This window comes from Zingiber officinale, chromosome 7B (assembly GCF_018446385.1).
Source record: "Zingiber officinale cultivar Zhangliang chromosome 7B, Zo_v1.1, whole genome shotgun sequence".
Taxonomy (NCBI): Eukaryota; Viridiplantae; Streptophyta; class Magnoliopsida; order Zingiberales; family Zingiberaceae; genus Zingiber; species Zingiber officinale.
The window spans coordinates 102,509,418-102,522,279 of record NC_055999.1 but is presented as its reverse complement, the minus strand read 5'-3'; the positions used below and the strand labels follow the sequence as shown (position 1 = coordinate 102,522,279).

Genomic DNA, 12,862 nt, shown 5'->3' with positions numbered 1-12,862 from the left:
CCACATGAACAATTGCACCTGCAATCTCCATGTCTTGTCTCCATGTATTGTCAAACATTGAAACTCAAACATCAAGACTCGAGCTTGAACCAATTCAAGCTCAGTCAACCAGGTCAACCTTGACCTAGGGAATATTGCACTAACACCTTCTACTCAAGGACGCTATTATACTTAGTTATTTGGCATCAATACAAGTAAGTATAATAACCATAAACAAATGCCTTTATATATACATAAGAATATGATACAACGAGTCCATACAACAATCATCAAATGATTGGCTTTAGGGCTCTAACTAACAATAACTCCCATGTACTCTCTCATATTCCTCATTTTTCACTCTGACATGCACATTTAGATCACCTCCTATTAAAATCATTTCATTTGGTGGAATATTTTGTAATATTTCATCTAAGTCCTCCCAAAACCTTGATTTGGTAGCTTCATCTAATCCTACTTGTGGTGCATAGATGCTAATTATGTTCATAATTTCTTTCGCCACTATTATCTTAAGGGCTATAATTCTATCGCCTTTTCTAACTACTCCTACAACTTTATCCTTTAACAAACTATCTACAATAATACCCACTCCATTTCTTGCTTAATCTTTCCAGTGTACCATAATTTAAAACTCGAGTTCTCTATCATTTTTGTCTTCTCGCCTGTCCATTTTGTCTCTTGTATACATAAAATACTAATTTTTCTCCTAATCATCATATCTCCTAATCACCAATTCTAACTAATGGTGAAAAAATGACAATGTATTTTTCAAAAAAAAAAAATTGGAGGGAAAATAAACGAAAGACGTAAGAATAATTTTTGATAAAAAACGATATATAATTTTTCTTTAAAAAAAAGATCCCCTTTGCTTGATTGGTGGTTGCACCAATTCAAAACAGTACCGACTCTGATACCACTTGTTGGATCGATACACATATGAGAGGGGGGGTGTGAATTACGTGGTTTTCAAAAACTTATTTTATCGTTTGAAAAACACGAGTATGTGCAGCGAAAAACAGGTAGGAAGTTGAAAGTAAAACGACACAGATAAACACAAGCAGTTTACTTGATTCGGAGCTTTCGACAACTCCTACTCCAAGACTCAGGTCCCGCGGACCTATTGATGGGTAATCCACTAAAAAACCTCTTCCAGCACCTCCAAATGAGGAAATCGAGTACAGAAAAATTGAACAAGTATAACACACCACACTTGTTCTTTTGCAGTAATTAAGTACAGGTAAATAATTCTGTTACCAACACTTTTGATATAAACGAGCTCGTGTGTCAGTTTGCCAGCCGCAATCTAAAATCTTCGGAGCAGTAGTCGGGTGCATCTACTTCGTAGCAAAGTCGTAGCAAGAGCTCGGAGCAGTTGAAAAACCTTTTTGGATGCGTAGAAGCTCGTATGAATACAGTTTGTGAAGTTTTGGGCGAGCATCCTTATAAAGGGCTTGGAGGGCGCCTTACATAGCCATTGAAGGCGCTTCCAACCCGAGAAATCTGATCCTGATCGTCCCGACTCTTATCCGCGACGAAGTCCAAAGTTCATCCAGCGGAAGGCGCCTTCCAAAGGCTTTGAAGGCGCCTTCCAAAGGCTTTGAAGGCGCCTTCCAAAGGCTTTGGAAGGCGCCTTCATGAACAGTGTGAAAGCGTCTTCCATCAGCATTGAGGGTGCCTTCGGGTATTGTTCATCCGAAGACATTTTTGCTCTTTTATCTTGTAAAAAGATGTTAGTCCAAAACTAAAACATCTACACTGTAAAACAAAGTTAGCACAGTTATAATAATGAGTAGTAATTAGTTTTTGTCCTCCCGGGACTAGGAACTAGTTAAGGTCTCAGATTAGGGATTCGAAATGGACCTAACTGGATCAACACCTACTGTCCCCTCAACCAGGACGCGTCCTCACTTAGTCACTCTCTTTCAGTGACTTACCTTTACTTACCAGTTTGCAAATTGTCCGGTCCGCAGATATAACTGGACTTCTTGCCAGATATTTGGTCAACCCATCGACCTATCTGGACTTCTTGACAGATATCCGGTCGGTCCATCGACTTATCTGGACTTCTTGTCAAATATTCAGTCGATCCGTCGACCTATCTGGACTTCGCATCATATATCTGGTCGGCCCGTTAACCTATCTGGTTAACTCCTGCATACTTGGTAAAGTCGTTAGATTACAACAATACCTAACTTAACTTACTTTGCTATTCATCAAAACCTTAATTAGACCGTTAGTGCAAACTGCACCAACACTTCCACCTCACTTTGACCTCGCCTTCCATGTCATCCCGAGATTCTCATTTAACATTCCATATCACTAAGCTTTATTCAAGGATGATCTTTTGATCGTCACCTTTTCTTAACTTGGACTTCCACTTCACCTTGACCCCACTTTCCACGTTAATCCGAGATTCTCATTTAACATCCCATATCAATATAGTTATTCAATATCATTCTAGAAAGAAGAAACAAATGCAATGTCGTGTCTGCTGAATACATCGTTATGAATTCATGTACATATTACATGAATAGAAATAGAAGCTCATTAGAACAGATGAAGAAAAAGTGAGTACAAGTAATTACATCAAAGTAAGATAACTATTAAAATCCCTGCTCCCAAAAAAATGAATCTAAGAATGGATTATCTGTAATTATGGTCAGATCATGGCCACGATCCACCATAATTTGTTGTGATCCCTCTCTAACTTTATCGTTCCTCTAAGTTATAGTTTGGGTTGGGCTGGGTGGCCGGAGGCCGCTCGGAGGCCACCGGCGATGGACAAGTAGCCAGGCTATCCTCCTAGCGGCCTCTAACCACCCACCTCGACCCAAACTATAACATGGGAGGACGATAAATTTTGAGAAGGATCACAACCAATTATGATCGGATCGTCATCACGATCTGACCGTAATTACAAATAACTCATCCCTTAATTTATTTTTTTTATCAGAGGATCTGATCTCCTAGAATCTTGGCTTCAGGATCTTCCATGAGCTTAAGGCAAATCAAAATTTGAGAATAGGAAACTTTCAAGAGCAATTATCCATTTATATTTTAAGTAAATTTTAACTTTATTCAGTGTGCGAATTTTCACCTTGTTATATTTTAATGTAACTGGCTTGAAGTGTAATCTTCTATAACTTCTTGTCGGAGCTTTGAATCATATACTTTCATTCAAATCTATTCCTACAGAATGTGTTTGTTTTCCACTCAGAGAGGAATGTTTTGTGATATGTTTCGCATTTTTTTTGACACTGTTTACTGATTATGATAGCTCTTTGAATATTTGACTTCAATCACCAATAAAGAAAGTCCTGTTTTTGGTATTGAGAAGCTAAAGCAACATGCTTTATTAATTTGCTTTTGTGACATTGATTGGAACATAATCATGCTCATTAATCTGACTTTGGCACATCTATCTGCAATTAAAATCAATATAAATCTGGATGGATAAATTCTTAAAACAAAAGAAACTTATTTAAACAAATGGAATGGTCAATACTGAAAGAAAGCATCTGGAAAGGATTCCTCATGTTTTATAAGTGGTGGAATACTTGACTGAGTGAGCGTTCATCTCTGCTAGAATATCTATTAACTACTCATGGATTTGAGCACATAAACTCTATTTTATTTTATTTTTATTTTCACGATAAAAATAAACCCTCATCTTTAGAGAAAGTTCTTCAAATTTGTCACATAACTTTGTCACCTCCTCACTCTTTTTAAGCTATGGGTGAGTCTCATGGCATCTCCATCCCTCCCTAAGCTCCTCTCTTTTAGTGTCTTTAGCTCAAAGGCTCGCAGCTATGAGCGACAAGAAACCTTATTTTGTAGCCGTCTTCATACAATTGGCATACACTGGCTACTTCATGACATCAAAAGCTGCCTTCGACAAAGGAATGAGCACATTCGTCTTCATCTTCTACAGGCATATTGCTGCTTCTCTGCTACTTGCATCACTTGCTGCCATTTTCCAGAGGTACTCCTCGCAATCCAAATGCTGTTGTTTATCCTAAAGTAAAGGATTAGTTCTTAGTTGTTGATCGTTTGATTTCTGATTGCAGAAAGAGTTCTACTCCTCTGACGTTCACAATATCCCTGAAATTGTTCCTGCATGCAATAATTGGGCAAGTTCTTTGGTATCAGGTCAGGTCAATTTGAGTGTTCTAAGACTGTTGGTTAATGGCGGACACAACTTGTTGGCTTTTCAGGATTCCTTTGAGCTTAAATCTGTATAACACGGGCTTGAAGTATACTTCGGCTTCAGTTGCTTCAGCAATTGCAAATTGCAGTCCAGTGTTCACCTTCTCCATTGCAGTGCTGTTTCGGTTAGTGGCTTATTCTTCCTCATTGCAAATCTTGGTGCTCTCTTATCAGTTTCTTTACATTCCAGGAGAGAGATTTTTAGGACCAAGAGGCTCTCAGGAATCAGCAAGGTTCTTGGAATAACACTCTGTTTGATTGGGGTTTTGATCGTGGCTCTCTACAAAGGTCCTCACTGGAGCCTCCATCACCACCTCTTCGGCCACAACCAAAGACACAGAAGCCAGGAGCCTGTCCTCCCTGATAAACGTTGGATCGAAGGCACCCTCTTAATGATCACTTCCGCCATGGCCACATCTCTGTGGCTAGTTCTACAGGTGATCCGAATGCTTCGATCACTGAGCAAAAATATGCCACTCATTGAATGGCCATCATTTTTACAGGGATTTCTGTTGAAGGAGTACCCCCCAAAGCTTCTCTTCACAACAATTGAGTGCCTCTTTGGCACATTGCAGTCACTGTTTGTTGCGTTGGTGTTTGAGAGAGATAGTTCCAAGTGGAAACTGCACTTAGATATGGGCTTCCTAGCCATCTTGTACTGTGTAGGTTTATTAATTCCACTCTATCGAAAGAGAGAGAGAAACAAGTATTCATTCATATTTGTCAGTGCATTGCAGGGATTTGTTGTCACAGGAGTCGCCTTCTACTTACAAACTTGGTGTCTAGAGAAGAAGGGACCCGTTTTCTTGTCCATCTTCACACCTCTCAGTCTCGTTTTCACTTTGATCATTTCAACTTTGGCAGGAGAGGTGGTTCATTTAGGAAGGTAGAGGAGTTAAACTAGTCAAGTTCGATATTTCAAGTAGATTAATTGACTGTTGATGCTTTAAATTTCAGTATATTAGGTGCAATTCTAATGGCTGGAGGCCTGTATGGTGTGCTATGGGGAAAGAGTATGGAAAGCTTACCTGGTGAGGTCACAATTGAAGATGGAAAATCATGCGTGCAAGAGAAGGAAGCAACATGAATGTACTCGAACAACCTACTGCTTGTTTCTTTGGGAGCTTGCGAGAGAGCTTCCAAGGGATTCCTTTTCACCAAAAACATAGGAACTTGTGATGAGGCATTAAGATTGTCCCAGTGGTATTTGATGATGAAATCCATTTGGAGAAAAGTAGTATATGGAACCAAAAATAACTGATTACAGTGATAAAAGTAAACATTGGATCTTTTGATCTTATTCATATCCTTGTATCTTTGATGATTTTGACAATTAAGAAGATATGCTATAAGATTTATGACACATGATTTTCACGTGGCTTTCTCCATAATAACCCCCCAATCAGTTGGGCATTCAATGATGAATCATCAATGTAGGATGAACTCAGGTTATTTGGCAATGAGAAAGTGCTGGGTTTTTTTTTCTCTCAAAACTGAGGAAAACGCATTTGGATACAATGAATCGTGGCTCTTTATTTGTTGTACTGTTGGATTCAAACCTTGTGTCGTTTCAAATATACCAGTACTCCAATGCTTGCTGCTGCAAGAGTTCCCACCAAAATCCCAGCTCTGGTAGACTTCCATGCGTTCCTTTTTATCAATGCAAGGCCTGATGTTGAACTTGTTGCTGCTTTATTGGTCTCTAGGTCATCAATGTGCAACCTCAAAACCTGAGTAATATGGCAGAGAAACAAGTAAGCGTGCATCCCATAGACCAGTAGAATTCAATTGTGAGATATAAATTGGGTATCAACGATGGGTTAAGCTCATTAATTAAGTTCAAGATCTAAGAACAGGAAGCCTGGATCTAAGATTCTTAAGCATTTTAGAGAACTCAGAAATTCCACTACAAAAATGCTATTAGAATATCAATTTTCATTAAATTGTTGTTTTATAGTCAGTCATTCCTTAATTCATTTAAAGGATATGCTTACTCTACTCCGTTATCCAAAGAATATTTAATACACATGTTACAATCAGAAATTCCTCTAGTGGTGCATTTGGTACCATTTAAAGTCCTGCCTAAGCAATCGGGGTCAGATCATTGAGCAATCAGGGCCAGCCTGATGGCATTTTGTTCTATTACTAGTGCTTGTATTTTAACTAGGTATCAATTACCTTCCATCCTATTGATTTGGCATGATTCATAGCTTCAACAAGGTCATCATCCGTGGCTAGAAGAACTTTATCACCTTCACTGTCTTCGTACTGTAATGTGTAGACATAGAGACCCAGGCTCAATCCTTATAAAAAATACACAATGAAGTACTAAGATCTCAATTTACCAAGAGTTTGATTTTGCATTTCTCTCCATCAATTGCTATTCTCTGACCTACAGCAGACACAAGTTCAAATAGAGTCTTTGTACCTATTATGAATATGAAAATAACATGATCACGTATTAGATATTCATAAAGTATAATAAACTCAATTCTGAAAAAAGAACTTCGATCTCTATTATACTAACCACAACAAAATCTGTGTATACGACCCTTTTTGTCTGTTAACTTGAAGACAATTGAATTTCCAATGGGAGGAGGGGGATACAGCATCTCTGTCTCAGCACCCTCTGACGTTATCGAGGAAGACAATCCACTGCCAAAAATAGCTTTTGACAAAATCCTCTAGCTAGAAAATAAAAGTTGACAAAGAAACAAGAAGACACCTTCGAGTGTCATATTCTTCATGTCCTGGCTCCACATGAGGGGAGTAGTCCGATGACTTCTGTGTCACAATGTTTGCCATGCCATTAAACACTCCAGCATTTTCTTCAACCTGCAAAAGTAGATGTTTGAAGAAAAATCTAAACATAGTGTCCTGTGTATAAATGAAGACAAATATTCAAGTAACAGTTAGCACCCTGGTGTACAATAAGCATATAACTGTTTTAAAAAATTGTAGCGCTGAAAATAATCTGTCACCTTATGAAATTTAATCAATGTAGACAATTATGTTTTATCACACATAAGAGATGTAAATCTTACCATCAAACCAGCAGCTCGGGTTAGGTGTACAACATCCAAACAAGCAAGAACAAGACCTTCTGTAAAATAATAAGCATAAGACAACCAATGTGATGGAGCTCATCATTGTCAAAGTAGGAAATTACCTCTATCTATGACTGGAAGATGTGAAAAATTTTGATCACGTATTACATGCAATGCCTCAAGAACTGTCATTTCCAAGGTAGCGCAAAAAGGGTTGACAGTCATGACCTTCACATGTTCAAAAAACAGCTCAAGTAAACATACATATATGTTAGGAGTTGGAAGATACTCATAGAAATTCAAATGTAGAAATAAATAAACATTCAAGACAACTTGTAAGCTCAAGTTACAAAATGGAATGAGCACTGTGCTGCAATTCAATTTTGTCAAAGTGGTGTCAGGTTCAATACTATTCCGCTGCAAGCGAGAAATGGAAAAACAGCCAGTGTACAAGGGCCAAACTTATGATGTGTTCAACTTATTTAGTAATACTAGTTAATATTGTCGTATTTATATGCCAATACTACAAAATATGAGTATGATGTCTGATATCTTTATATTTGACACACTTGGCAAGCTAACAGCTGTTTTTACAATGATGCAGAATTTCAAGAACAAGGATGATTAACCTTACCTGGCATAGTTAAGTTCCATGTGGAGGTCCCAATATTCAATCGCATATATTACAGGGCAAATTTTGTCTGTCATATGTCCACACATACAACCACAATTTGCAAATCATTTTACGCATTTGATGTGTCAAGCAAGATTACTTCTGCCACTTTTAACTAAAATGACAGCCTTTGCTACAGTAGTAAATTCAGAAGAGGCCAACTAGTTTAGCTGGTAAGGGTCATGGAAGTTGTTGTCAAACTTTTAGTTTTGAAACTAGCATTCATAAAAAAAATGGGGCTTGAGAACTTCTATAAAAAAAAAGTTTTAATTTCACAAGAAAAATAAAGATAAGCTACTACTTTCTAACCAAATGTATAAAAAATACAGAAAATTCAGAATTTCAATTGAAAGTGGAAACCAAAGCAAGATTCTAAGATATTTAATCAGTTTAGACTATGAATATGATGTCTTAAGCTAATATATGATATATACACATAAGTGGACCTGCAAAGGGACAAGGAAATTTTTTTGCTTTTGACAGTTCACAGTTTGCAACTAAAAATTATTTGGAGATGGAACTGCACAAAGCAGTTCTCAATGATGATGCTATAATTTACTTTTATATTTTGACTCTTATTAAAGGAATGGTATTCCTTTGATAAATAGTGCTAAATGAATTTAGGATACCTTTTTTACTAAAATCAATTCTGGAGAAAGGTGTTGAACAACAACACGTCTGAGCACATCTTTTGAACTGCAATATTGCAATTGAGTAGCTATTGACAATCAATAATACAGTGGAGACTTAAAAGTACCAATATGTAATAGTATATCAAAGGAATCATCAAATTCAAAAGGTAAATACGTCAGGATCCCTCTAGGCCTGTTTGCATTTGCGACAATGACTGATCTAACTTGAAATTCAAGCATCTTTTTTGCTGCAATATACACAGAATCTGAAGGAGACACTACCACGGCTCTGAATGTAAAAGATAGAGAAAATTAGAGAATACTTTTCAATATAAAATTTGTTGTAAATGGGTAGATAACAATTATTCGAAAAAGACAATCTTACTTTGTGTTCTCTGATATGATAGTTGACAGAAAAGGCTTAAACATCCTTTCTTGGAGAACTTCAGTGAAAGAAAAAGGAGCTGCAGCACCAACAAGTTCAAAGTAAAAATATATTATAGGAAAGATTCACCATAGTAGTCTATAAAAATAGTCTTTAAGGTGGTTGAAGTTCTACATTTTCACTTTCACCAATCAAACAATTGATTCTACTAATTTGAATAACATATAAAGGTGATTAAATGGCTTATCGATGCATAATTACCAGAAAGGATGTTTAAAGGAAGATTCTTCTCTAAATAACATTAGTTAGTTTAATGATCGTTGCACTGCCCATCATGTTAAGAAGTTAGCAACAGAGAGAGAAAAAAATTATGTTATAGAGATTAAGGATGACAGTATCCATTTTAATGTTATGAATACCTTTTAAATTTCCACTGATGATTAAAACAACTGATGATTTGACTCAATTCAATGCAATTTGAAATAAATATTATTTCATACAATTGTAAGGAAAACAAGAAAGTCCATTCGGAATCAAATCTAACACATTAAAGTAAACTTAACCTATTAAATGTAACTGAATGGATCAAAACTTAAATCCAAATCATAATAAAATGTTCAGATGAACATCAATTTGACAATCTTGATATTGTGTGACTAAGAAGGATATGCACACGAATAACACATATTGTAACAAATTTATCTACAATCCAAATCTCAAATTACCAACCTGAGAATTTGCCTTGCCTTTGGCTATCAAATCCTTCAATAGCAGCTGCTATAGCATAACCTTGTTCCACAGTCCTTTCCAGTCTTGATATGGCATCATACAAGCACTTATTAATATTCAACATTGCAGTAACTTCACCATTTTCTACAACTGGAAGGTGCCTAAATTTTCCTATAGAAACATGATAATAGAAAGAGACCGATATCATAAGCAAATAAGTCGTGTGGTTTGAGAAAAAAAAATGGATGTATTCAGTAGGGTCCATTAACTTGTTATCAAGTAAATATGATTCTTAAGAACAAAAATAAAATAAAATTTTTAAATCTACACAAATTTAGTATATAATACAGTATCTTTTGTACATTATAACATATGTTCCAGAAAAGGTGACCATCAAGAAGAGTGATTTTTGTAAAACATTTGCTTGCTTTAACTCTTGTTTGTGGAACATGCAACAATACCTAAGTTGCCACTTTGATTAAAAAAAAAAAAACTAATGTATGAGACTTATCAGCAACCTAAATTACGAAGTGCATTATAGAAAAGCATGCCACACTATCATGGAGAGGGATCAAACCTAACAGTGCCAAAATCGATCAGATCCAATTAGATCTCAAAAAGATTAAATTTTGGTCCAGATTGCTGATTAAGTTCGAGTAAATAATAATTTTTAAAGAGAAGATAGCATTTGACTATTACTATTAATGTTGATCCTCAAAAGTTCATTAAATTTAAAGTAACTATCATGGCTGGGTAGATTTTTGATTTTTTTTAAAAAAAAATAATATTGTAATGACTTTATAATTGAACTAAACAAAACCCTCAATTAAATTCCACATCTAAAATCTTAGTGGTTTATCAAAATTGAATGACAACAAACTCATGAGATCAAAGTAATAACATTATAGGTCGTGTTGCATCTTTTGTAAAATAACTCCCTTGGTACTTGCTAATATCTCGCCAATACTTCCATAGGAATTACAAGATGGAGGAAACCACACTGAACATTGAATACGAAGGATAAAAATCCAACCTTGAACCATCATTTGAAGTGCCTCAGAGGCTAGAGTATCAGCCATGACAAACACTGGGCTTCTTGTCATTATCTTCGTTATGATAGTCTGCTCTGGGCACAAACCCACGGCGACAATCTTTGTCACTACATCCTAGTCAGTGAAACGCAGCAAGAAATCAGATCGAAATTTTGATATCAAATAAATAACGTGTCGAGAAAAATGCAAAACCATAGCGGTGACAATCCCAGAGAGAAACCCCTCGGCATCCGCCAGAAGAACAGCATCCAGCTTGCGAGATGCCATCCTCCTGCAGGCATCGTAAACCGTCGTCTCCTGGGAGAGGATCAAAGATTTCGACAACCTCAACTTCTTCACCGCCACCGCCCTCCTGTCACAACGCGGCTGTAATAAAAATTGCAGAATGAATGATCACAAAGAAGTCGATTCTTACGAGGATCCGTTAGAAGTGGTGGGATCGGAAGAGCTCCCGATGGGAGTGGCAGCGTCACTGCCATTCTCCACCGGAATCACTCGGTGGGAGGCAAGATAGTCCCTTCTCGAAGCCGGAGGCATGACATGGGTGGCCATAGGGGAACCAAAGAGAAACCCTAGAAATTTGGGCGGAGTAAATCGATGAAGAGGAAGAGAACGAAGGTACGAGGAGCGGAAGTGGAGGCGGAAGAGCTACGCACGAAGGCGGGGATGGGTTTTTTTGGGTCGCCTCCGTCTCCTGTTTAAAATTAATGCTTATTATTGAAATGAGATAATTAATTGAATGTGGGATATTAAAATGAGCGTTTTGGGGAAACGAATTCGAACAACATCCTCAAATTCGGGCGAATGAGTCAAGATTTAAACCATTTCAAATTCAAGTGATTCTCTAGATAATTGTAAGATTTTTTAATTATTTTTTAAAAAACAATAACATGTGTCGTACTGTGATATTTCTGTGGAAAAAATAGTTTTAAAATAATAAGATAGCCTGATGAACCAGTCTAGCTGATCGGAACTATGATATGATTGGAAGGAATACATGCTCGGACTGATTGAACTCTTTCATTTAAACCGATAGGCCGAATAAGGGACAGGTCCCCAATGATATTCTATATGTCCGATCGGCCAAGGGACTATCGACCGAGTTATAGGGAAGGCTCTGTCAGTTTGACGGGTAAGCGGGGTAGTGGGTCCCAGCCCAACGGTCTCATATTCCTTTTTGACATTTTATGCCACGAAGTGTCGGTACTACAAGCACTAGCTAATCAAACTTCTGTTTTGATATTTGGCAAAAGTTCAAAGTTAAATTGTATTATGATCTAACAAGTCTAATTGAGTATGCAGAAAAGTCCTAAATAATCTTAGATAAGGTGAAAGTCCTAATTGAGGCTAGGCAAAGAAGTCCTAGTGGACACTAGGCAGGTGGGAAGTCTTAATTGTGACTAGGCAATGAAGTTCTGGTCCGTGAGATTGGGCAAAGTCTTGGCAGGTTGAGCACGTCGGGCAAAATCCTAGGGTCGAGGACACTAGGTGAAAGTCATAGGAGTCGCAGACACTAGGCGGAAAATACTAGGGTCGAGGACACTAGGTGAAAGTCCTGAAGTCTCGGATGCTGAACAAAAGTGCAAATGGTCTAGAGGACTAATTTGGCAAAAGGTAATCTCTCCTGAGAGAAGTAAGTGAGGACGCGTTCCCCGTAGAGAGAACAGTAGGCGTCACTCCGACCTAGAATTTCAACAAAACTCAAAATCAGAATTGGACGGCCCAAGACTATCAAATATTATTTTGCTTTACATATTATCTATTGGACTAACTCTCTTTTGTAGAAAGACAAAAGTTGAAAAAGGCAGTCTAGGCGTCGGGACGTCTGGGTGCTTGAGATGGGATCGAATGGGTGACCTCAGGAGCTGAGGTGGCACACGCTGATTCACCGACCCACGTCACCAGTCTAGGCACCTGACTGGGCCGAGCGTCCGGAGATGGATAAAATTTGCTGGATGAAGTTTCAATGAGAGCACATCACGTCAGCCCAGTGAGGATGCTCGGAGAAGAGTCCAAGCGCCCGGATGGGGCTATAAAAGGAGGGGCCGACCAGCATCTTTAGAACAACAATCCAAACGACTTTCGCTCTTGTGCGTTGCTTAGAAAAGCCCTCGATGACATTGTAACGCTGCTCGGAC

The 12,862-nt window shown here is 37.7% G+C and overlaps 2 protein-coding genes across 4 annotated transcripts; one reads left to right on the top strand and one right to left on the bottom strand.

Moving 5' to 3' along the window:
• Positions 1-3,717: 3,717 nt before the first annotated feature.
• LOC122006607 (WAT1-related protein At5g64700-like) lies at positions 3,718-5,480 on the top strand. 3 transcript variants are annotated; one of them, XM_042562172.1, is made up of 7 exons: positions 3,718-3,982; positions 4,068-4,142; positions 4,215-4,331; positions 4,397-4,643; positions 4,710-4,868; positions 4,934-5,092; positions 5,164-5,480. In XM_042562172.1, exons 1-7 carry the CDS (start codon positions 3,810-3,812, stop codon positions 5,239-5,241), a joined length of 1,008 nt encoding a protein of 335 aa, XP_042418106.1. In that variant the 5' UTR covers positions 3,718-3,809; the 3' UTR covers positions 5,242-5,480. The 3 variants fall into 3 exon arrangements, with proteins under 3 accessions (XP_042418106.1, XP_042418104.1, XP_042418105.1); XM_042562170.1 differs by having other exon boundaries at positions 4,944-5,092; positions 5,164-5,478; XM_042562171.1 differs by having other exon boundaries at positions 4,068-4,130; positions 4,944-5,092; positions 5,164-5,474.
• LOC122006606 (CBS domain-containing protein CBSCBSPB3-like) lies at positions 5,477-11,427 on the bottom strand. The gene is made up of 14 exons (XM_042562169.1): positions 11,140-11,427; positions 10,917-11,076; positions 10,706-10,838; positions 9,673-9,843; positions 8,944-9,022; positions 8,734-8,847; positions 8,556-8,622; positions 7,376-7,481; positions 7,251-7,309; positions 6,932-7,041; positions 6,734-6,861; positions 6,552-6,634; positions 6,385-6,474; positions 5,477-5,936 (listed from the first exon to the last, which is right to left on the bottom strand). The coding sequence occupies exons 1-14, from the start codon at positions 11,274-11,276 to the stop codon at positions 5,760-5,762; spliced, it is 1,614 nt and encodes a 537-aa protein (XP_042418103.1). The 5' UTR covers positions 11,277-11,427; the 3' UTR covers positions 5,477-5,759.
• Between the last annotated feature and the right edge of the window lie 1,435 nt (positions 11,428-12,862).